Source organism: Leguminivora glycinivorella, chromosome 15 (genome assembly GCF_023078275.1).
Source record: "Leguminivora glycinivorella isolate SPB_JAAS2020 chromosome 15, LegGlyc_1.1, whole genome shotgun sequence".
NCBI classification, from domain to species: domain Eukaryota; kingdom Metazoa; phylum Arthropoda; class Insecta; order Lepidoptera; family Tortricidae; genus Leguminivora; species Leguminivora glycinivorella.
Window position 1 is genome coordinate 1,139,484 of NC_062985.1, and position 24,259 is coordinate 1,163,742.

General features: G+C 38.8%; 1 protein-coding gene across 1 annotated transcript in view; it reads right to left on the reverse strand.

Moving 5' to 3' along the window:
- Positions 1–22,668, reverse strand: part of LOC125234152 (cytochrome P450 4C1-like) — a 31,386-nt gene extending 8,718 nt beyond the window's left edge. The window contains exons 1-8 of the mRNA XM_048140354.1: positions 22,587–22,668; positions 21,109–21,264; positions 16,430–16,539; positions 14,239–14,329; positions 13,110–13,292; positions 6,199–6,572; positions 5,849–5,917; positions 5,370–5,538 (exon numbers count right to left, since the gene is read on the reverse strand). Coding sequence (XP_047996311.1) covers positions 5,370–5,538; positions 5,849–5,917; positions 6,199–6,572; positions 13,110–13,292; positions 14,239–14,329; positions 16,430–16,539; positions 21,109–21,253 — 1,141 coding nt within the window. The 5' untranslated portion in view covers positions 21,254–21,264; positions 22,587–22,668. The remainder of the gene's footprint in view (positions 1–5,369; positions 5,539–5,848; positions 5,918–6,198; positions 6,573–13,109; positions 13,293–14,238; positions 14,330–16,429; positions 16,540–21,108; positions 21,265–22,586) is intronic.
- Between the last annotated feature and the right edge of the window lie 1,591 nt (positions 22,669–24,259).

Here is a 24,259-nt window from a genome sequence, read left to right on the forward strand (position 1 = left end):
GGGTCGCAAATACGATGTTTGAATAGAATAGAATAAACATATACAGGCAAGACAAAATACACATAATAACAACAAGACAGACAGGAATGAAGTGCCACGAAATGGCCTCACCTCAGCGTGTTGTTGGTGACTTCCAGCGCTGATCTTCCGATGAGACCATCGGTACGTAGCTAAGTACCATCAACCCGTTTTCATAAAAAAACGATTTTATATGTGTTTTTAAAAAAACATACTTCCCATTAATTTTTAGGGTTCCGTACCTCAAAAGGAAAAAACGGAACCCTTATAGGATCACTTTGTTGTCCGTCTGTCCGTCCGTCCGTCCGTCTGTCAAGACCCTTTTTCTCAGGAACGCGTGGAGGTATGAAGCTGAAATTTATATCAATTACTCAGGTCTACTGTCCCTTGAAGCTGTGAAAAAATCAAACTTCTAAGCCAACGCAATCAAAAGATACAGCCGTTTATGCCGCAAATTTTCGACACTTGCAAGGGAATCAAAACCTACAGGGTGCTTCCCGTGAACTCAGAATCTTGAAATTTGGTACGAAGCAACGTCTTATAGCATAAATAAAGGAAAAATTACGAAAACCATAAATTTTTAGTTACATCACATAATATATATTTTTTTAATAATTTTAACCTTACTACCCATTTCCTCATAAACGCGTAGAGGTATTAAATTGAAATTCATACCAAATACTCAGGTCTATAATACCTTTAAGCTGTAACAAAATCAAACTTCTATGTCAACGCAATCAAAAGAAACAGCAATTTAAGCTGCATATTTTGAAACTCGCAAGTATTATACTCGCAAGGGAATCAAAACCTAAAGGGTACTTCCAGTCGACCTAGAATCTTGAAATTTGGCATGAAGCAACGTTTTATAGCACACATAAAGGAAAAATTCCGAAAACCTTAAATTTTTAGTTACATTACAAAATATATATTTTTTAATAAATATAAACTTATTACTTTTTTCCTCATGAACGCGTAGAGCTATCAAGTTGAAATTCATATCAAATGCAGGTTTGTACGGAACCCTCGGTGAGCGAGTCCGACTCGCACTTGGCCGGTTTTTTTAGTTGCCTCTGCAATTTAAATACTACTTTAAACGATGTACACCGGTCAAATCTTACATGAAAATCGGCTAAAAAAACAAAGTGTGATGTAAAGCTGGATTTTTGGTATGTTATTTGGAGTCCTTGGGGGAATGTAAGACTATATTTTGCAAGCAAAAAAAAAGTGTGCTAACTTCGTAATTTTAAAAAAAAAGTAAAAAAATCGGACTTTTTTTGGTTTTTATTTTTTTATTAAAAAACTATGCGTTTTTGGTCAAAAATTGCTTTGTAATGTTGAAAGCGCATTAAATTTCAAACAGTTTGACATCTTTTTTATCAATGTCCGTCAAATAGTTTTCGAGATATGAAGCGTCAAAAAAGGTTAATATTTTAACGCATTTATAAAATGTAGCGTTTTGCCAATATTTTTAGACAAATTTCTGCAAAATACTTCTTGATATGATATATATTGCAATATAACATTGTATAAAATTTATTTTGCTTCAGTTTTAGTGCAAATAAAGGTCAGTAAGACGAATAGTTACTTTGATAAACAAAAAAAAAATCTATATATAAATAGAGAAGCCAAGAGTCTGGTAGATTGGTTGAGGTAAAATAGTTTACGCTAAAAGTTTTAGGTTGAAAGTGCTATCTATTCGATCTTACTTTCTTTGATATCCGTTTATCTGAAAAAATTGTCTAAGCTAACTTTGCATCGATTTGACTATTACTAATGAAGAAATAAAATACAGTAAAATTTTGAAATTTATTAAATTAGAAAAATAAAACAGAATTTGCCTGTGTGGTGACGGGTTAAGAATTTTACCACCCTCTTTCTTCCCGTGGGTGTCGTAGAAGGCGACTATGGGATATAGGTTAAATTGTGGCGTAGGGGAGAGGCTGGCAACCTGTCACTGCAATGCCACAGTTTCGTTTTCTTTCAACCCCTTCTTTGCCAAGAGTGGCACTGGAGCTTTAGTAGTTTCATGTGCTCTGCCTACCCCTTTATGGGATACAGGCGTGACTGTATGTATGTATGTAAAACAGAATTAGTTACATTTTACTTTTTCCTTTTTGAGGGTCCTGGTTCTGCATCTTGATGGCACAACTCCTGTAGTGATAGAAAGTCCACTTGAGTTGTATTTGACCACCAATTGCTGTGGAATAAACTACGGGAACGGAAAGCGCCCACGCCAATTATTAAGATACTGGAGAAGTGGTATTCCCAGCAGAAAAACGTAGTAAGATGGAAGTCAACTCTGTCCACAGCCAGCCAGCGGGCTGAACTGTGGCGTGAGACAAGGAGGCAGTATGTCTCCGGCTCTCTTCAGCGTGTACATGGATGGGCTGTCGCAGGCCAGTACCGAGGTTGGCTGCTCCATCAATGGGCAAATGATAAATCACATCGCATATGCAGACGATATGGTCCTACTAGCACCATCTGTGGGAGCTATGCGTAAGATACTTGCAGAATGCGAGAGATACGCCAGCCAGCATAACATGAGATACAATCCGGACAAGTCTGAATTTATGCTCATGGAGGCAGCACATATGCCCACACATATATGTACCACCTCTTTTGCTTGATGGAGTTCAATTGCGGAGAGTACACGAAGTCGAATATCTTGGTCACATCTTGTCCAGTTTAAAAGACCAGGAGGACATAGAAAGGCAGAGGCGAACCACCGCAGTAAGGGCAAACATGTTGGCTAGAAGATTCGCCATATGTAGTGAACTAGTGACAGCGTAAAAAGACAGCTGTTCCTCAGTTTTTGTACAAGCGTGTATACTGTCGAGTTATGGTCCGACTACACCTGCGCGGCGGTGAGAGACCTGCGCGTGCAATACAACACATACTATGTACTGATATTTCGTTAAACGGAGAATACTATGATTCGGGCACGTCCACGACAACGCTCGTGAGATTGCATCGATGTTATTGACCCTCAGTGATATGCTTTAAAAACCAGTCCGTACAAGAACAATTTCGGAACAATCTGATTCAATTAATGAGGGTTTTCTACTCGTAAATATTTTTTTCCGCCAAGCGGCGATCCTGAGGTCTTTTTGACCGTAAACTTAACTTACTAAATAAATGTTGATTTGATATACGCAAATATGTGTCTGAGTAATACTTGAACAGCCTCCAAATAATAATAATTCATTCTCCGCTACACCTCCTGTAAAATACATGTAAACTATCCCATTTGGCCATTACCATCCACCGATTATTTCTGATCCAGTTATACTAGACTTACGATATAATCCTATTTTTTTAAATAACTGGCACACTTTTGGTCTTAAATGAAAGCTAGTGAAATTTTCTATATTTTTATTTTACAATTTATGTTATATCCTGAGTTGTTTTGCTGATATCTGTCTCAAAATATTAGCAAAACGAATATTTTCATAGAAAGGGGAAAAGTGCTCTTTTTTTGACGCTTCATATCTCAAAAAATATTTGACGGACATTGATAAAAAAGATGTCAAACTGTTTGGAATTTAATGCGCTTTCAACATTACAAAGCAACTTTTGACCAAAAATGCATAGTTTTTTAATAAAACGGCAAATACCAAAAAAAGTCTGATTTTTTAACTTTTTTTTTTAAATTACGAAGTTAGCACACCATTTTTTTGCTTGCAAAATATAGTCCTACATTCCCCCAAGGACTCCAAATAACATACCAAAAATGCAGCTTTACATCACACTTTGTTTTTTTATTTCTCTTTTTGACCAGTGTAATGAGCTAAGTATAATTATTTAGGTGCTAACATCTATATGACTACAAATATTAAAAATCTTACGCTTTACAATACTAGGTGCCAATTATTATTTTAGTCGCCAAAGTATTGTTTAATGTTCCTCGGAAATATTTTTGTCGCTTGAAATTTGCTGCCGTTTTTTCAATAATATTGATGCTTAATATTTGAGGCTCATATATTTTTTTTGTCGCCACAATATTAAAACACAGCCAAATTATATTATTGTATGCCCGACTTAACTTCCCGTTTAATATTTTAGTTGCCCGGTTAATTATATGCCGTAACCTATTATATGTACGTCGTACTCGTCATTTTGTTATGAATTTTTACTATTTTTGTGTTTTTTAAGGCCTGATTGGAGCGTCTACCGAGGCGAGCATGCGTCCACCCTCTGCAGCGTCGACTTAGGACACTGGCATAATAAGCTGCAATTATTTGACACTAGCTTTTGCCCGCGGCTTCGCTCGCGATAGAAAGAGACAAAAAGTAGCCTATGTCACTCTCCATTCCTTTAACTATCTCCACTTAAAAAATCACGACAATTCGTCGCTCCGTTTTGCCGTGAGAGACGGACAAACAAACAGAGACACACACTTTCCCATTTATAATATTAGTATGGATGCACGCCGCACGCCTCTCCCCGATTCTCCGCCCGGCTCCTTTCCATTTTAGTATTTTCGCTCCTGTTGCGTTTTAAAGAAAACTTTTCTGTATAAACGACTATTTTTAAAGGAATTCGTGGGCGAAAGACCCATGTCCTTTTATTCGACCTAGACTTAACGAGGGCAGAGTAAAGGGTTTTGACATTTTTAGAACAAATTAAATTATCCTCATAGAAAATAATTTAATTTGTATTTTTAGTTTTTAGTAGACACACTACTATTTTTTTTAAACTAATAAACTGAAATAAATGTCATATAATGGACACTTGGAGGCCTTGGTCATTTTTTTCATTGTATATGACATTTATTTCAGTTTGGGTTTAGACATGTTTGTTAAAATTCTAACATTATAGCTACGTGCTATACTATAAGTGTGCCGTTCGGATTTGAGGAGTTCCGTTCTGACCATCATCAGCAGTTCCACTGCACCAAATATTACTGTTCCGTACGTAAATGCATGCTGTTCTTATAAAAACATAAAAATCACCATATGTACCTATGCCTTTCAGATTTGAGGAGTTCCCTCGATTTCTCCAGGATCCCATCATCAGAACAAGGTTCTGATAAAAAGGGGACCAATCTGTATGCATATACATTAAATAAAAAAAAATCAAAATCGGTCCAGTAACGACGGAGTAATCGTGGAACAAACATAAAAAAAAACATACAGACGAATTGAGAACCACCTTGCTTGAGATTTGGGGCGGCGGCTAAAAAATAACTTCTATCCATGTTTTCCTTATATTTATATGATGGGTTATTCCGTGCATGGTATAAAATATTTTATTTTAAGTAGGTACATAATAGTCAAGTTCCCTATTATATTGTGATCTAAAACATTTCTTACTTTAGGTATTAGCCTATTAATCTACTATTTCTTTCTCACCGAGCATAAAGTCCTCAGTAACCGTCCGTCCAATAAACGGTACGCTGGGATACAGGCGGAGCGTCTCCTTGATCACAGCCTCTAGATACTTCATCTCAGTAAAGTCGGACATAGTGAACGCGCGGTCCTTGCCGCCGATGATCATGCGATATTCTTCACGGATTTTATCCTGGAATTTTAATTAGTTATAGGACAGCAATACGTACTTACGTACTGGAACGATCCTCTCATCTTCTCCAAGGTTAGCTGGAAGAGATCCCTTATAGGGATAAGCTCGCCTTTGTATCTCTATTCCTACAAATTGTATATAAACTGTTGTACACAATAAAGTGATTACTACTACCTACTACTACAATAATAAGCTCGCTCTTACATGTACTTGCTTGGTATTAAAACTATAAGTACCTACATTTGTCAATAGTGAATTAAGTGAGTGAGAAAGAATCAGATTTGAGAGAAAGGAATATAAAAATACACACCTGTGCTTCTGGATGATTGGCCAACAACATAATGCTAAAAATTAAAGCATTCGCAGTAGTGTCGTGCCCCTGAAAAAAAATTAATTGAAAAAAAATAACCTGGCGATTTGCATTTAAGATGATGAATCATAAATAGGCTCCCACTATCAGGGGGCGTCCATTAATCACGTTCTATTGTATAGAGGGGGGGGGGGGGGGATTTCTAAATTCCTCTGTGCACTATATTATTTATAAGTTTCCTGCTAATATCATCAAATATCACCATGGGGGAGAGGGGGGGAGGGGGTCTAAAATGAGCCAAAGACGCATGACATGATTAATGGACACCCCCTTACCTAGCGTTTCCTCACCTCAAACATGAACGTATTAACTTCTTCCCTGATCCCCTCCAAATCAATTTCCCCTCTACTCTCAACCTCCAACAAGAGATCCAAAAACGCCAGTCTTTTCTTAACTCCATCTTCTTCTATCGTCTCAAATTCTTCCATATCTTTCATTCTCTGCTGTTTCCTTCCATGAATAAGATTATCGGAGAAAGAGTGAATTGTTTTCAAGTATTTGTCGTGCCGTCTACCAGCGGGCAGTCTGTGGTAAATGAAGTCTGGTTGCAGCCAAGGACTTATGTTCCTTTCTAAGATTAAAGGCCCGATATTGATGACTGCGTCTAGGTATTCTAAAGCTGGTTTAGACTTGTCTAGATCTAGGCTGATGCCCATTGCAGTTTCTGTAAACAAAACAACAGGCTAATTTGGATCTAGATAGAAAAATAATATCACCACCATTGATACATAATAGAGAGATAAACCATAAGAAAACTTGGCTTTATTCAGCTAAAAACACAAGGATAGTAATAACAGAGTTCTGACATAAATATTATAAATCAATCCATGGCAACGACCATAGAGATACACATCATTCACCCCCTCCTAAGATGTCTGGTAGTCCCCTAGGTAGGCCGGCGGACGCCGCTCACGCGTTGAGCGCCGTACTTCGACTGGAGGCGTGCCTGGTTGTCTCTGCGCTTGTTCTGGCGGTGACTCAGTAATCTCGTCAGACGCAAGCGGTTCTTCTGCCTCAACTTCAGGTGGTTCCTCGGTCACGGCCATAGGCACGTCGTCAGAGTCATCAGAGGATATGGAAAAATATTCATCATCTGAGGGGATTGGTGCCAGATGTCTATTTGATATGGTGCCTTCTCTTCCATCAGCATGCCTGACGTAGGAGTAATTTGGGTTGCTTTGCAGGAGATAGCCTTCTTCCACAGCGGGATCATATTTTGAATTACGCACGCTCCTTTTTATTAGAACAGGACCTGGGGTGGTCATCCAAACTGGCAATGATACCCCATTAGGACTCCTTCGTGGGTGATTGAACATTCTCTCATGTGGAGTAGCATTGGTAGTTGTGCACAATAGGGATCGTATCGAGTGCAAGCTTAGAGATAGCACCCTTTCCCATTCGGCTATTTCCAGGCCTTTTGTTTTCAAACTCAACTGAATGGTTCTCCATAAGGTGAAATTCAGGTGCTCAACCTGTCCGTTGCCTTGGGGATTATAGGGTGTGGTGCGACTGCAAGCTATTCCAAGAGACACAAGATATTGCGTAAGTTCTTGCGACATAAAGGACATTCCTCGGTCCGAGTGTATATACATAGGTGTGCCAAATGTATAGAATATTTCATTTAGACATTTGATGACAGTGTTTGATGTCATATCTTTGCATGCAAAAGCAAAAGGAAAACGGCTGTATTCGTCAATTATAGTCAATATATATTTATTTTGCGACTTAGACGGCAGTGGCCCCTTAAAATCAATATTCAGTCGCTCTAAGGGTGCCGTTGCTTTAATAAGTTGACCGCTTGTTGCCGCATATCTTGGTTTTATTTCGGCGCAAACCCGACACTTGGCAGTCATTTCGCGAATATCATTTATAGAGTATGGTAAATTTTTGGATCGCACCCAATGGTGCATTCTGACTATACCTGGATGACACATGTTCTCATGTAATGTTTTTAAATTGTCCATGTTCATGTGCGCACATACTCTGGTTAAGGCGTCGGCGACTGTATTTTCTTTTCCAGGTCGGTAAACTATGTCGTATTTGAAGCAAGACAATTCTAATCTCCATCGTTCTATCTTCTCGTTCTTTATCTTGCTCGAATGATTTTGGTTGAACATAAACGCTACTGACTGTTGATCTGTTATTAAAAGAAAGTGTCTGCCAATGAGATAGTGGCGCCATCTACGTAATGCCTCAACTATAGCGGCAGCTTCTTTTTCAATCGAAGGCTGCTTCTTTTCTGAGTCGTTCAGGGATCGAGAAAAATACGCTACGGGTTGTCCGTTTTGAGACAGCGACGCGGCTAGCGCGTTTTCTGAAGCATCGGTTTCAACTGTAAACATGGCGTCGTCGCTGACAGCGGACAGTGATGCCTTAGCTATGTCTTTCTTAATTTCGTTGAAAGAAGTCATTGCAATGACAGAAAGTGGAAATGTATTTATTGAGAGCAGTGGTTTAATCCTTTCTGAGAAATTAGGTATCCATCTGGAATAATGAGCGAAAAGTCCTAAGGCTCTTTTTAATGCTGCCGCGTTTTCTGGCGCTGGTAAATCAAGAAGTGGTTTTAGACGATTCTCGTCAGGTTGAATCGTGTTATTTTTGATAGTGTAGCCAAGTAGGTTAATTGTTTCCTTATCGAATACACACTTGTCTTCGTTTAGTGTCAGATTATATTTGGAGGCGGCTTCCTTGAATTTTGATAGATTGATATCATGTTGTTCTCTTGTCTTTCCACATACAGTGACGTCATCCAAATAAGCAAACGTACCTGTTAAGTTTTCTTTTTCTATGATATAATTCAGAGTACGCTGGAAGGCCGCTACACCGTTGGTGACTCCAAAAGGGATTCTGGTGAACTGGTACAATTTCCCATTCGCTTCAAACGCTGTGAATATTCGATCCTTTTGGAGAATAGGTACTTGATGATACGCACTTTTTAAGTCAATCTGACTGAAATAATTGTATTGGGCAGCTTTTGCGACAACAGTTTCTATTCTTGGTAATGGGAATGCATCCAATTCGGTATATTTATTAATCGTTTGAGAATAATCGATTACCATCCGCTTCTTGTGTACACCTCCACCGGCAATAAGAACTTGGGCTCGCCAGGGAGATATACTAGGTTCGATGATACTGTCTTCCACTAGTTTAGAAATTTCTGATTTTATAAACCGCTCGTCATCGTCGCTATGGCGCCTGGACCGGACCGCTATAGGCTTCGTGTGGGGAGAAAGATTGGTAAATAAGGACGCCGGCGGGACTGACGCTGCCATGACATTACAGATTCGTAATGGTTCCTTCGGTTCTCCAAACTCCACTTCCACAGATGAGTGATTTTTCAGGACATCATGGCCGATAATTGCATCTGAGCATAAGTTATTTGCTACCAAAAGCGATTGTTGTTTGTATTGATGCTTCTCAATTTGAATATTTACGCGACAAGTGCCTTGAACGTGAAAAACATGACTAAGTTCTGCCATAGTGATAGAAAAATGACAAGGCTTTATTTTTAACTTGAGTATCTCAGCCAGACTTTTATTTATAAAACTCAAAGAGCTTCCTGTATCTATCAACGCTTCAGCTTTAAATCCGTTAATTGTTATAGGCGAGGTAGCTTTACTTAGACTACTTGGAGAAGCGGCAGAGATAGCAGACAGAATGGCATCACGTGGAACATCATCCGTCCATATAGCATTCACTCTATGTGGTTGTCTGGATCTACACACGTTTGCAAAGTGGCCCTTTTTGGAACAAAGTTGACAGGTATCGTTGGCCGCAGGACATTTTATGTGCTGATGCACATTTCCTCCACAAAAGAAGCAACGACGTCTCGATGAGTTTTGATGAGGGGCGGACGATGAAGCCGCTAAATTCTCCGTGTTTTCAGACTCGGGTAAGGCATTGAGATGTTGTGATGTATTAGAGGTATTGCTAAATGCTTGTGAGTTTATTCCAGCATCTTCTAGAGAAATCGCCAAGTTGACCGCTTCATCTAAGCTAAGATTCAATTTTTCTAGTATTCTCTCCCTTATTTTCTGCGAACTGATGCCAGCGATGAACGCTCCACGCATGGACTCGTTTTGATGTTCGTCTGCCGTCACTTGCGTAAAATTACATTCTTGGGCAAGAAGTTTTAAGGCTTGAACATACTCTTTGACAGTTTCGTCGGTTCGTTGTTTACGCGTAGCCAACAGATGTCTGGCAAGGATTTCGTTTTTCGGTTTTACATATATTTTCTTTAAAATACCGATAGCTTCGTCATACGTTTTGCTTGTACGTATATAAGAAAATATTGTAGGAGAGAGATGATTTACCAGGAGCTTTAGTTTGATGGAGTCCTTGGTGTCAGGGGCGCATTCCTCGGACAGAAAGTTGTTAAATGTAAAATACCAATGAGCCCATTTCACGTCAGAGGAGGCGGCACTTGGTTCTTCGTCAAATCGCTCGGGGCGGAGATAGCGCGATATTTTATTTTCGTTTGACATACTTGTTTGTTTAGAATAGATACAATTTTAGCTGAATAAATTGATACATAATAGAGAGATAAACCATAAGAAAACTTGGCTTTATTCAGCTAAAAACACAAGGATAGTAATAACAGAGTTCTGACATAAATATTATAAATCAATCCATGGCAACGACCATAGAGATACACATCAACCCTATCTCATCCCGTGGGTATAAGTGCGTTTACACATTATCCGATCCGATATCGGATGTCGGAAAGATTTCAGTGGAAAAAATCCAAGATGGCGCCTGTAATGTATGGGATATCGGTCCGACATCCGATATCGGATCGGATAATGTGCAAACGCTCTAAGGCGACTAAGGGAAAAGTGATGGCGGCAGTTTATGCTCATGAGCAAGACTCACCCGTATCCATAGCGGGGTCCTTGCACACCACCACTACAAAAATAAATCATTCTGACATTGGAAGGATATTCAGATGTCGTGCTTTTCACCCTTACTTGCCTGTAGTTGTATTGGTGCGAGCGCAACGTACGATTACTAAATGCCATCATTAGGTAAGATACCTATCGTTCTGTGTTAGCGAACGTTTGAATTGGCTCAAGGGTCTGGTAATAATTGTTGCATGATGTGGCTGTTTTTAGGGTTCCGTAGTCAACTAGGAACCCTTATAGTTTCGCCATGTCTGTCTGTCCGTCCGTCCGTCCGTCCGCGGATAATCTCAGTAACCGTTAGCACTAGAAAGCTGAAATTTGGTACCAATATGTATATTAATCACGCCAACAAAGTGCAAAAATAAAAAATGGAAAAAAATGTTTTATTAGGGTACCCCCCCTACATGTAAAGTGGGGGCTGATATATTTTTTCATTCTAACCCCAACATGTGATATATTGTTGGATAGGTATTTCAAAATGAATAAGGGTTTACTAAGATTGTTTTTTGATAATATTAATATTTTCGGAAATAATCGCTCCTAAAGAAAAAAAAAAGTGCGTCCCCCCCCCTCTAACTTTTGAACCATATGTTTAAAAAATATAAAAAAAATCACAAAAGTACAACTTTATAAGGACTTTCTGGGAAAATTGTTTTGAACTTGATAGGTTCAGTAGTTTTTGAGAAAATACGGAAAACTACGGAACCCTACACTGAGCGTGGCCCGACACGCTCTTGGCCGGTTTTTTATTCCTTATTGGCGTAAATCGTAATTGATTGATTTTGTAACAGGTTAGGAATAAGGTAGGCAACAATTTATTCCCTGATTTAGCTGAGCGAGGCATGATGTCTTTAGGTATTTTTATACACGTCGAATCTTACAATAATTAAATATGTGACGCCTGATATTAAGCAGTCCTTGGTGCTTATACTAGTTTAATACACGTTAAACTTCCGTGAGACATATTCAAATAATTAATTGAAATACGGTTGTACTCACGTTATTATATCGCAAAACAACATGTCGCAGCAATAGCGATATAATAACGTGAGTACAACCGTATTTCAATTAATTACTAGTTTAATACTTTTAGAAGACTGAAGCCCTTAAAATTAGTATGTATACGCTTTTGAGTGTCCGTGGGAGAATATTCCTTTAAATTCGCAGTACGCGACCATTCAGATTCTAGGGTGTGATGATGAAGACTAAGGACATATAAAAAGAGAAGAGAGACTTCTTGGGGTCAGCGGCTTCATGTTAAACATTTCTTCAAGTTTTTACTAAATGTAAGGACGCTCACCCGCGTGCGCGTTGTGCAGTGTCGACTCAGGACACTTGCATGAGCTTCAATTGTTTGTTATCCACGCCGCACGCCCCGCCCCGCTGCACTCCACCCCACTTTTATTGTAACATGGGTATTTTTTACGCGATTAATAGGGGAGCCTGGGGTCAATAGGAACGTGGGTCATTAGAAACAAGTCAAATAACTCCGAGACGGATAGTCACAGCGGAGGCGGTCCAAGGGGGGGAAGGACCGCCAAACCCATCCGAACCTGTCGAGCTGTGCATGCTTCGGCTGCGAGCCCGTCGAACATTTTTAAGTGACCGTATTACTTTTTTGGTAGTAAAAGTAAGTATTTTTCATGTTTTTGTTTTGTTTCTTGATTAATAGCCACTGGAAATATGCCGCATTGTACTAAACTACTATAATTTTTAAGTATTCTAGTCGAAATTAGCGTGGTTTGTGTATGCCTACAGTGTTCCGTTATTTTTGTATCTAATTTAAAGTTAACAAATAGCTTAATGGGGCAATAGAAACAAAATTTTTGGTGGCATTAGAAACATGTTTCAATTGACCCTAGTACTTGATTTTTAGTTTTATTAGGTGATTTTTTGTTTCACCATCTACTGAGGCACTAACTAACAACACTAACCAAGTTGCGTAACTCCAGATAAAACTTAGACATCTATTGAGACACCAACTAATGTGACAGACAGTCAAGTTGCAGGTTTGGATACCTACTCAGAATCGCGAGGTCTTTCGATCCTGATAGGAGAAAAAAAATGTCCCAAGATTTCCATGCATTTTTTCGAACCTTCCATTCCGTTACCGCCATACAAATGTATGAAAAAATGGCAACGGAATGGGGAAAAAAACCTTGGGACACTTTTTTTCTCTTATTAGAATTGAAAGAGCTCGCGATTCTGAGAAGAAAACCACATAAAAATTGCCAAGTCCAAAAAAAAGTGGGGTGGACAACTTTGAAAAAAAAAATGGCCCCAATATAAACGTGCCTTACCACAAATAGTGTAGAGCGTGAAGTCCTTGATCACCGAAGCTACTTCCACCTCTTCCCCCATTGTCTTCCAAAGCTGACCGACGAAGGCTCTGCTCCTCTCTTCCATGACGACGGAGAAGTTCTTCAGGATGTTGAAGTGGAACGTTGGCGTCAGCAGCTTCCGACGACTGTGCCACTTGTTACCTGTCAAATGAGCGCGAGATCAATCACCAAACACGAATCACACTCAGAATCACGAGCCCTTTTAATCTAGCGCAACAAACAAGAGAAAAAAAAATGGTCACAAAATTTTCTATTATTTTTGCATACTTTGTGACCGCTGTACAAAGTTTTTGAAAAATGTTAACGAAGTGGAAAAATAAATATTTGGATGCTTTTTTTTATCTAGTAGGATCGAAAGGGCTCGTGATTCTGAAAAGAAAAAATCATTTTACCTATTATTTTCTACAAAAAAGTAATTGAATCTTTTTTCGCAAAAATGCCCAAATAATTTGGGTATGGGTTCGTTTACTTTTTGAAGCATTGTATTACACTCCCGCACAAACGCATTTTACAGGGTGTTTGGTCCAGCGTTTGCCAAATTAAAATGGCGGATACGTGAGGTCGTTTTATATCTCAACACAGCCTTTAAGAATTTTGCTGGCCGACGTCTATATTTTTCTGATTTTTTTGTTGTTCTGGGCAACGATGATTTGCCTGTCGCGTCTGTTGTAAAAACCGGGGAAAAATATCTCATTTGGGATTTTCTAGGATTCTTTTACATCATTAGAAAGAAGGTCGTATAATAATTTTAACCAAAAAATTTAAAAAAAATCTCCGAAAAACTTTTAGAGGACGTGTTCAGATTAAGAATGGTCCCACATAGGTATCTGCCATTTTAATTTGGCAAACGATGTCTTGATTGTAATTTTTTTCTGTACACAAATTCTGCAAAATGCTTTAAAAAAGATCGTCTTACACGAGCCAATTTTTAGAAGTTCGCGATTGTATAGAACAATGGCAGAATTTCATGAAATCCTTCTAGAAAATAGTTATTTGAAACTAACGAGTAACCTAGAACGGGTTCATTCCTAGTACTGTCGGCGTTCTTACACAAAGAGTTGCAATTATTTTTTTCCATGAAACTAACCTGTGCTAAGTAGCAACCCGGTGCCAAGCATCGGCTCTACGAATTTGTAATGGCTGCTTTTACTGATGTTGCGAGAGTGGGATAAAATCACCTGCAAAAAGAAGTATGAAGAAAATATTAAAGGGAGTGGACTCAAGCGGCTCCGCCCGTTAGAGCGCAGTATAAGGAATTAAGGACGACTCAGTAATTATTCTTCTAACAAATTTTGCGCCGCGCGGTTTGTCCTTGAGTAGGGCTCGCACGCAGCGAGGTGCAGAGAGTACATGCGTCAGTACGCGCCGCACTGCGTGGCGCTGCCAAGGTCGCGCGCGGCGCGTGCGATAGAGCCAAATACCGATCGCGGGAGATTAACTACTGAGTCGTCCTTATACTGTGGTTAGATTTTGTGCGGAAAGAGTGTGGAATGTGAGGGAGTTCAATGTTCATATATTCTACAACTCTTCTCTTTCGGCACATACCTACTTTATCGGCAAATCAAGGTCATTAAAACTGGATACGTAGCCGAATGGCACAAACGCTCACGAAACGAAACGCTCGTAGATATCTATAGCGACAGAGCCAGACTACCTTTCGCGGCGTTTCGTTTTCATTTCGAGTCGCAGAAATGCCATTCGGCTACGGGGCCTGGAGTCGGACTAAGACAACTTTGGCAACGATTTCGCCTAAAAGATTAGCCAACTTAACGCAATAATTGTTTCTGTAACCATTTTCCTTGTAGCCTTTTCCTTTGTTTGCCCTACTTTTGTGTTTTATGATACGTCTTAGTGTTCGGAACTCGAGGGGACAATCGGATTACTGAAGCTGACTCTGCGTAATAGTAATGAGATAATTGGACAATCGTTCACTTTATCTTATCAGCTTATCGTAATTATTTATGTATTTAGACTTTATTTCACAGTTTAAAAAATATGACCACTCTCTACGTTGTCTCCACTACCCAAAGGTTGTCTGGAAGAGATCGCTCTTTAGCGATAAGACCGCCTGTTGTCTACCGTGTCTACCGGGAGTCAATTTTTGTAAGTTTAAGTCAACAAAAACATAAAAAATGCCTGGTTACATAATATTTAATTGCAACAACACAATTATGATCACTGGGCCTGAGACAAATTTAAAATCACAGGCAAGTAACAACTTCAGTACAAAATCTGACCGGCTCAACCCCTATACAAATAAACTCTGTCAAACACGTCTGTCAGTAAATAAGAACAAAGAAAACTATAGGTATCCTTTTCTCTAGTACCCTAAAGAAAAGGATGCATATAGTTTTCTTTGTTCTTATTTACTGACAGACTTGTTTGACAGAGTATAGATGAACTTGTTTCTTCTATCTAGTTCTGTGACAATAGGCTACTTGACCTTTTTTTAAAGTCTATTTTATATTATTTATTACTGTGCAATTAACCAAAAAAAAAAAACTTATTTTATTACGACTCGAAAACCAAAAAAAAAAAGATTTATAAAGTTTCCTTTAACTTAATTAGGCAAAAACATTATTAGCCATGTTAATCTATAGATTGTCTGCGCATGACGTAAATCGAATTGAATTCAAAATTTTCTGACATTTAAGTTATGAGGCATAAAGTTCATCATGTCAGTGATTGACTCGACGTCAAGTTAAGTTCTATGACGTCACTACACGTCTGACAGCGTTTTCAGTGGACAAAGTTAAAAAAATATTACACACATTTTCAATCGAAAATACGTAGCCACCACTTTTAGGGCCCATTTAGACGGTACGAGAACTCGCATACGAGTTTTATTACATTGCGGTATTTGATGGTTGTGCCAAATTTTATGTACCCTCAACAGTCCGCAATGCAACTAGAATAGCATGCGAGTTCGCACGCCGTCTAAATCAGGCCTTAGGCACTGGTCCCACCGCGAGCTAGTAAGCTATGAGGCCTATGAGCTATCGGCTACAAAAACGAACAAAAGATAAGCACCCCCGTGCAAATAAAAGAGACACGGCGATTTTGATAGCTCACCGCTGGGCGAGTAACTATAAACATCGCCGTGTCTCTTTTATTTACACGGGAGTGATTATCTTTATAACCAAAATCTATAAACATTGGTTTCTTATGTCAAATACTACAGGAAACAATTATTTCTTGTGCCAAATTCGATAAGAGTAGCCTATTATAAAGTATGGATGTATTTACTTAGCCCTGTTGATCCTGTAAATTATACTCACTTCAGTGTCCTTAGCGCCGCAGATGCTCAGGACCCTCGTGTTGAAAAGTTTGTACACGAACCGGTCGCCATATTGCTTCACGAACTCACGCACGAGTACGAAATATTCCTCTGAAATTTCAAATATTTCCATGAAGGTCACTACTAATCAAAGAGGATCGAGTAATGGCCGGCAACAGACAGTCTGAAAAATTCATATTCTGAATTTGGATTTGTATGCAACCTGTCAGTTCAAACTGACACTGACAGATCTGTCAGTGTCAGTTTGCATACAAATCTTTTCTAAGATTATGAATTTTTAAGACTGTCTGTGGCGTGCCTTAGAGTTCTTGTCAAAGTAAAATGTGTAATCACAGTCCACAGACTGCGATCTCTCTACACAAGCTTAAAACTCTTGAACCTCAGTTTTGACAATTTGGCTTTAATGTCAAATATTAATATTAGCGCCATCTAGCCGAGTGTTCCCCAAAGGTGTAACGCCATCTAGGCCACTGTACCTTTTTCTCTATGGCTTTGAGGTACGATTTTTTCTTAGACTTTATCCGTCGTATACGTCGTATCACTACTTTAAAAAAAACTTGTATCTTCGTCTGTCAATGAAAAGAAAATTGTAGTAAGTATGTATGGAATGCATATAGACTTACTGCGTTTTAACTTTGAGGAACAGCGTGAGATACGAGATTTTTTAAAAGTAGTGACGATATGTCTATGCTACTAATATAATCCATACTAATATTATAAAGGGGAAAGTGTGTGTGTCTGTTTGTTTGCCCGTCTTTCACGGTAAAACGGAGCGGCGAATTTACGTGATTTTTTTTAATGGAGATATTTGAAGGGAGGGTAGTGACATAGGCTACTTTTTGTTCCTTTCTAATGCGTGCGAAGCCGCGGGCAAAAGCTAGTGTACAATAAAAAGATCTAGAGCCATACTTTGCACCTAGTGACTTTTGAGGTCATAATGTACTTTTATGCTGATTCTAAGTGCATTTTCACATTATCCGATCCGAAATTGGATGTAGGAAAAATTTCAAAGGCAAAAATTAAAGATGGTGGCTTAAAATATGGGATATCGGTCCTACATCCGATATCGGATCGGATAATGTGAAAACGCACTAACGCGAGCAAGTATACATATAGTGTATGTATGTACCTATACAAAGTAGCTTCCAGCTTCCGTATGTCTGTCTTTCTCTTTGTCTATACCTAAAGACGATACGGTAGGGGTCAATTCTCCATACAAACGCTCTCGACTATTTCCTCCCTGGTTTTTGAAGATAGAGCAATGATTTTTTCAACACAGATTATTATTATTTTTATTTGTGTCGGACCGTTTTGATTTTTTTGATGTTCTGCTTTTTAAATATTCTAGAGCCAATCAAAATTTTCCAAAAACGGCCTTTTTCATTGTGGCGCGTTGGTCGTTTTTTTTGTCATTTTTGACGTGACGTGATCCAAATGTACAAACTTTTCGGGAATTGCTGACTTACATACTGGTTAGGACGTGACATACATGATGATAAATAATAGACAGTAGTCCATCGTAGCCCTAATGGCGTGAATGGTCAAGGCGTTACACACACCAAAACGCATAATAATAAACTCGAATGGCCCTTACAAACCATCTTAAAACGGCGTTGTATTTTTCATCACCTTCCTAAACTGTGCCCGTATCATGGTCGTTGTTCGTTTTTTTGTCTATGAAACCTTCCTTTTTTTTGTTACCAGATTTCTATACATTTCCGGTAACAAAAAAGGAAAGTTTCATACAAACAACTTAGGACATTTTGGGAAACCTAGTGGATCTTACTCAGCATCATAGACTCTATCAGCCTGCCAATTTTTATCAAAATCGGAGACGTGATCCAAATGTACAAACTTTTCGGGAATTGCTGACTTGCATACTGGTTAGGACGTGACAGACATGATGATAAATGATAGACAGTAGTCCATCTTAGCCCTAATGGCGTAAATGGTCAAGGCATTACACATACCAAAAAGCATAATAATAAACTCGAATGGCCCTTACAAACCATCTTAAAATGGGGGGTTGTGTTTTTCATCACCTTCCTAAACTGAACACGGTTCGTTGATTGCGGTATTTATTTTACGCCCCGTCGTATACACACAATGAGCCATAACAATCCACCCACGCGAGGGCATTATCACAGATAAATACTCTGCGGTAGCATGAAATAAAAATATGAGAGCTTTGAATTAGATTTTATATAACGTTGTAATTTTTTCTCCGTAGTGCATTTAAATTATTATTTTTTACACTACGTCGGTGGCAAATAAGCATACGGTCCGCCTGGTGGAAAGCGGTCACCGTAACCTATGAACGCCTGCAAATCAACAAGTGTCACATGCGCTGGCAACCCATTAGAAACTTGTAGGTACACTTGTAGTTCTTAACACAGCAAAAAAGAGTATGGTGTAATTTTTGTATAGTTTTATTTTTTTTCCGTGTATAGTGCATTTAAATTAAATACTATTTTCCATATGCGATAGCTAGCGGTCCACGGTTTGGGCAGCGTTTTCGATTAAAGCTCTCAGCCAGTGGAATTTTGTCCGACTTGATTAGCAAATATATTGACGTTTCAATTGCTCAATCCCTAGTGTAAGGCGCAATGTAGTCAATCGTTGCTTCTAAACAGCATGCTGCAGGTAGTGATGAGCCAGGTTGTTGATGCTTTAGAGTATTAATCTGTAATTTGTAATACTTTGTGTCTGGTCCACGTTCTTCATTCAACTGATAATTGTCTTACTTATATGTTCTACCCAATTATGTCAACATAATGTATACTTAATGTACCTTAGTATCAAATAGGTATTCATTCATTATAACTATCTTGTTTCTTACTTCGAGTTACTTAATACCACTTAAGATGTCCAATGTAGTAGGTATCTCGATCACATGTGCATGTGTATTGTGTATCATAATTTAAATTACTGTGTAAAAACTATCCATCCAGTCTCTATTTGTGAGTTCCTATAATTGGCTCTGTATTGCTATTCTAAATTTATATTGTATCATTCATAGCTGTTGGAATTCCTTGTATAAATAAATAAATAAAAATAAATAAATAAATATGGTAGTGCATAAAGTATCATACAAATAGTTCTAAAGCATATGACGAATATTATATTCACGGATTTGATCTGACGTAGCGGTTTCGCACCGCTCTTAGGACTGAAAATAATTATTTGACGATTTTCCTTGTAAGCTCCTTAGATGTTAGAAACTTAAGACTGTTGTGCAAAGTTCAGATTAACGGTGTAACTTTCTTGATAAATTGCTATCCTAAATCAGTATTCAGTTGATAAATTCACTCGGTTTGTGAAAGGGTTAGATAGAAATTAAAGGAAAGGGGACGGCCGCTTCTATACTTAAAGCCGAGGTACCATCAGCTGCAAAGTGCATGGCGAATTTACCAATGATATTTGCGCCTTAATTCAAAAACCTCTTTTAACATATTACGGCCTCCTTATCGGGTGTTGTCGACAAGGAGTTGATATAAAGAAATAAGTTGACAGTAATTCAGTGTCAAGACAGAAAGAAAAACGCATTATCGTATTAATTCATGTGTTACGAAGATTAATTCATTTATATAATTAAAGAGATGCCTCAAACCAAATAAAATACATTCAAATAAACAACCCAAGTACCTATATCAGTGAGGACATTCGCCAAGGAGGGAACCAGTGACCTAAATATTTGGTAAGTTATTCCGAAGCCCCAAATGGATCCATTCATAATTTCTCCATGTAAGTACCTACTTTTGCAGCTGATAGTACCTATGTATATATATTTTTTTATTATTTATTACGAAAAAATGCACGGGCATAGCTGTCATTTACATTCAACGAACTTAAAAACATTTTCATTAATGGTAGTACCTCCCCAGAGAGTAAATTTGAGACTAAGTTTATATTACTTACGGTCCTCTTTCGTTTTAAGTACGCAAGGCTCCAAAAAGTTTGCAGCAGCAGCAAAAGTCACGTCGCAATTTGTCTGCGATTAGGAGCTGTTTGCTATTTACTAATTAAAAGTAAAGAAAACGCAGAAAGAAGAAGAAAATATAAAAGAATAACTTAAAACGGTTTAACTTAATCCTAATAGCCTTCGTGCCCGTTGGGACACGACACGATGCAAGAACTCGTATGCGAGTTTCGAGTGCGGAATTTGATTGGTGTTCGGCGTATTATGCTTCCAATTTTATCACTTATCCACGTGAATAAGACACGTGTCACTCTCACACTGACATACTTACCAAAGCGTGACGGATACATTATCCATAAAGATAAGTGATAAAATTGGAAGCATGATATGCCGGTTGAATTGAATGAAAACTCAAAAATCCGCAACGTAACTAAAATTGTTGGGAGTTCTAAATTGCTCTTAAGTGTGTCTTAAGTGACTAAAATTAAATCACGTCAGAATGAGGAGTGATATAGTGTCGTAATGTGCAAGAGGCGCCCCCTGTGTAGAATTCCTTTTTTATTATTTATTGAGTTGATATCGTTTAAACGCACTTCATAAACTAGTACTGTTTGCCATTTTTGTTATATGTATATTTTGGTAGATATGTGTTTGTGAATGTCACGAACAGTATCTTTTTTTTTAATTATACTCCTTGACTTTAACTATTTCTAAAAATAAATTAGAACTTTATAACGTACCTTGTGAAGTAAGCGTCAGAATGAATGAGTTGCCCAGAATAGGCCATTTCCTCGGCCCGGGCAGCTTGTCCAGCGGATCATCGTCAGTCAAAACCTTCCAGGTTATATATAACAGGGCCAGGAACAGGATTGTCAACCAGAACATGGTGCGATAGACTGGAAAACAAATAAAAATTGACTTTGTTATTAGGGCCCATTTATTTATCGTACCTATAGCAATTAAGACTGCAATACACTGTATATACACTATAACTAGTTTATAAACTAAATTTATTTACGCCTGGTCCGAAGAATGGTCGCAGGCTGGCGTCTCCCTTGATCTCTTCGAGTTAGTTCCGCAGAGCCGCGCACCTGGGTGCAGTGAACCACGTCGTGTCTGGTGCATACATACTTAACCGATTGAGAACGGGAATCGGACATTGCGCCTACCTCCGGAAAAAATGAGGATGGAGCGATCGGGAGTGTTGCGAATGCGGATCCCCAAAGCAAAGTGTTCGGCATATTGTCCTCGAGTGCCCACTGACAAAGTACCATGGCCCAGTGGAAGATTTTAAAAACGCAGCGAGCGCAGCCATTACGTACTTGGAGGGCCCATTTAGACGGTACGAGAACTCGCATACGAGTTTTATTACATTGCGGTATTTGATGGCTCTTCAAAATTGCATGTAACCTCAACAGCCCGCAATGTAACTAAAATCGCATGCGAGTTCGCATCATTATCATCATTATCCTCCTTCCGTTATCTCGGCATTCGCAATGGCCCGTGAGATCCGCTTTGACAACAGGAACACGCATTTCAAAATGAATTTAATTATAGAGGTAAACAACAGGCGGTCTTATCGCTGAAGAGCGATCGCATTCTATTCAATATACTCTATGCATCAGACTACCATGTGAAACTGTACACGGTATAACTTGAGGAAACCGAATAATTTTAACAGGGTATTTCGTCACATTTTAAGACTAAAATATCACATGCCGAGTTTCAAGGTTAAAGTACAAAATAATGAAATAAAACATCATAGCTTTGGCACACCTCGGACACTGGCGATCAAATAATAAAGAGGCGCGTTCCTAGCACACAGTCTAAGTTCGTGTAGGTGAACGCGTACCATGCTTGTATGTCATGTGTCAAAAATGTGAACTTACAGCTTGCAGCTCCGGGACTAATAGCACAGTATAATAAAGAGTACTATAGTACAGTATGGCCACTCCCGCTCCCCGCTAAAAATGCCACCCACCCCCTCTCGGTTACCTCAAAGTTACCGCCTGACAAAAATGCCAACAGTCGACCTGTCATATCTCACTCATACAAGCACCTACACGAGCTTAGACTGTGTGCTAGGAACGCGCCTCTTTCATATATTTGATCGCCAGTGTCCGAGGTGTGCTAATAGTGTCTCAACCGTAAAATGCTATCGATGTGGCCGAAAACGGCTAGGATGGTGATATTGGTGATGATAAGAGTGTTTACTTACGTTTTTCGATCCTCGCACCGTATTACCTCAATGTCGCGCATTCAGCGAGAAACTACCAGTTTCTTTATCAAGTCAAGTCGTGGCCATTTAAGTCGTGACCTGGTAGTCGTGACGACTGGTTTATTATGGGTTAATAAAATTATTGTCTTGTCGTTTTCCATTTTATCTAATTTTGAGGAATCGCGCGGTGTTGTAAATTTATTCGTGTAAATAAATGGATCGTTATTTTGAGAAAATTTTGTGGTTATACAGTGTCTAAAGGGTGAATGTCCCTAACGATGCGATGATTAGTATAGGACATAAGTTTTTTTTTGATTAGATAAATTTTACTTAAAATAACTCAGCCCGCAAAGTAATACAAATACACTCGCCCAAAACCCTCGTTGACAGTTGTCATTGACGGCATCGCAACCATGTTTAGAGTAGATTGCTGTTGAGATTTTTTTCAAACATGTATTACATACATATATATAATCACGCCTGTACCTCATAAAGGGGTAGGCAGAGCACGTGAACTACCCAAGTTTCAGTGCCACTCATTGGCAAAAAGGGGTTGAAAGAAATCCAAATTGTGACATCGCAGTGACAGGTTGCCTACGCCACAATTTAACCCCGTGATTTAACCCATATCCCTCAGTCAACTTCTACGACACCCACGGGAAGAAAGGGGGTGGTGAATTTCTTAATCCATCACCACACGGGGAACACATCATTATGGGATGGTATTCAAACATGTATTATGGGATTAAAATTAAGAGTACCTAACTAAAGAACACCTCTTAGTTAATGATAACTCTAATGAATTATGTCTAGTTTATTTTATCGCCCGTAATAGGCTTACACACTGTATTATATTAACTACATATAATATGTTATCGTCGTCGTGTCTGTATTGTGGATTTTACTTTAGTTACGAATTTTTTTGTTTATTAAATATTATTATAAATGGACAAGAGTAACTTGGCCACATACTAATAGCTAAAGGCAAAGACGTGGCCTACGATGGAGTGAGCTCGCCCAGAAGATTCCTGCACGGGAAGCATGGTCGCGCGATAGACGATAAAATATCAGGCTGTCCCTATCGCACTTACAAATAGTGCGATAGGGACGGCCTGCTATTTTATCGTCTATCGCGCGACCATGCTTCCCGTGCTGTTCACCCTTGATTTGAAGGTTGCCGGGTTATATGAGCTCGGAAATATAGTCGCCGGCAAGTAATTCCACACCTTGTGCGCATAAGAAAAGAAGAAGCAAAGCGCTTCGTGCGAATTCGCGGAATATCTACCAAGTAAGGCCGGCAACAGACAGTCTTAAAAATTCATAATCTTAAAAAAAAATTGTATGCAAATTGACAGTTCAAACTGACACTGACAGATCTGTCAGTGTCAGTTTGCATACAATTTTTTTTTAAGATTATGAAAATTAAGACTCGTCTGTTGCCGGCCTTAGGCTGGAAACCGGCCGTGCGTCTAAAGAGTCCAAGAACGTGCAAGGGGGCAAAGTTGTCGTTTAACGGCACGAGTGAAATCTTGAGCGTTGTGAAGGTTTCAAGGCACGAAGGTTAACAAACTTCGCTAGGCAAGACCGGTCGGCAAAATATTAAAAAATAATTTACTTGTAAAATATTTCTTTTATGTTTTTATGTTTTTGAGGAGGTAGGGCATAGCGAATGA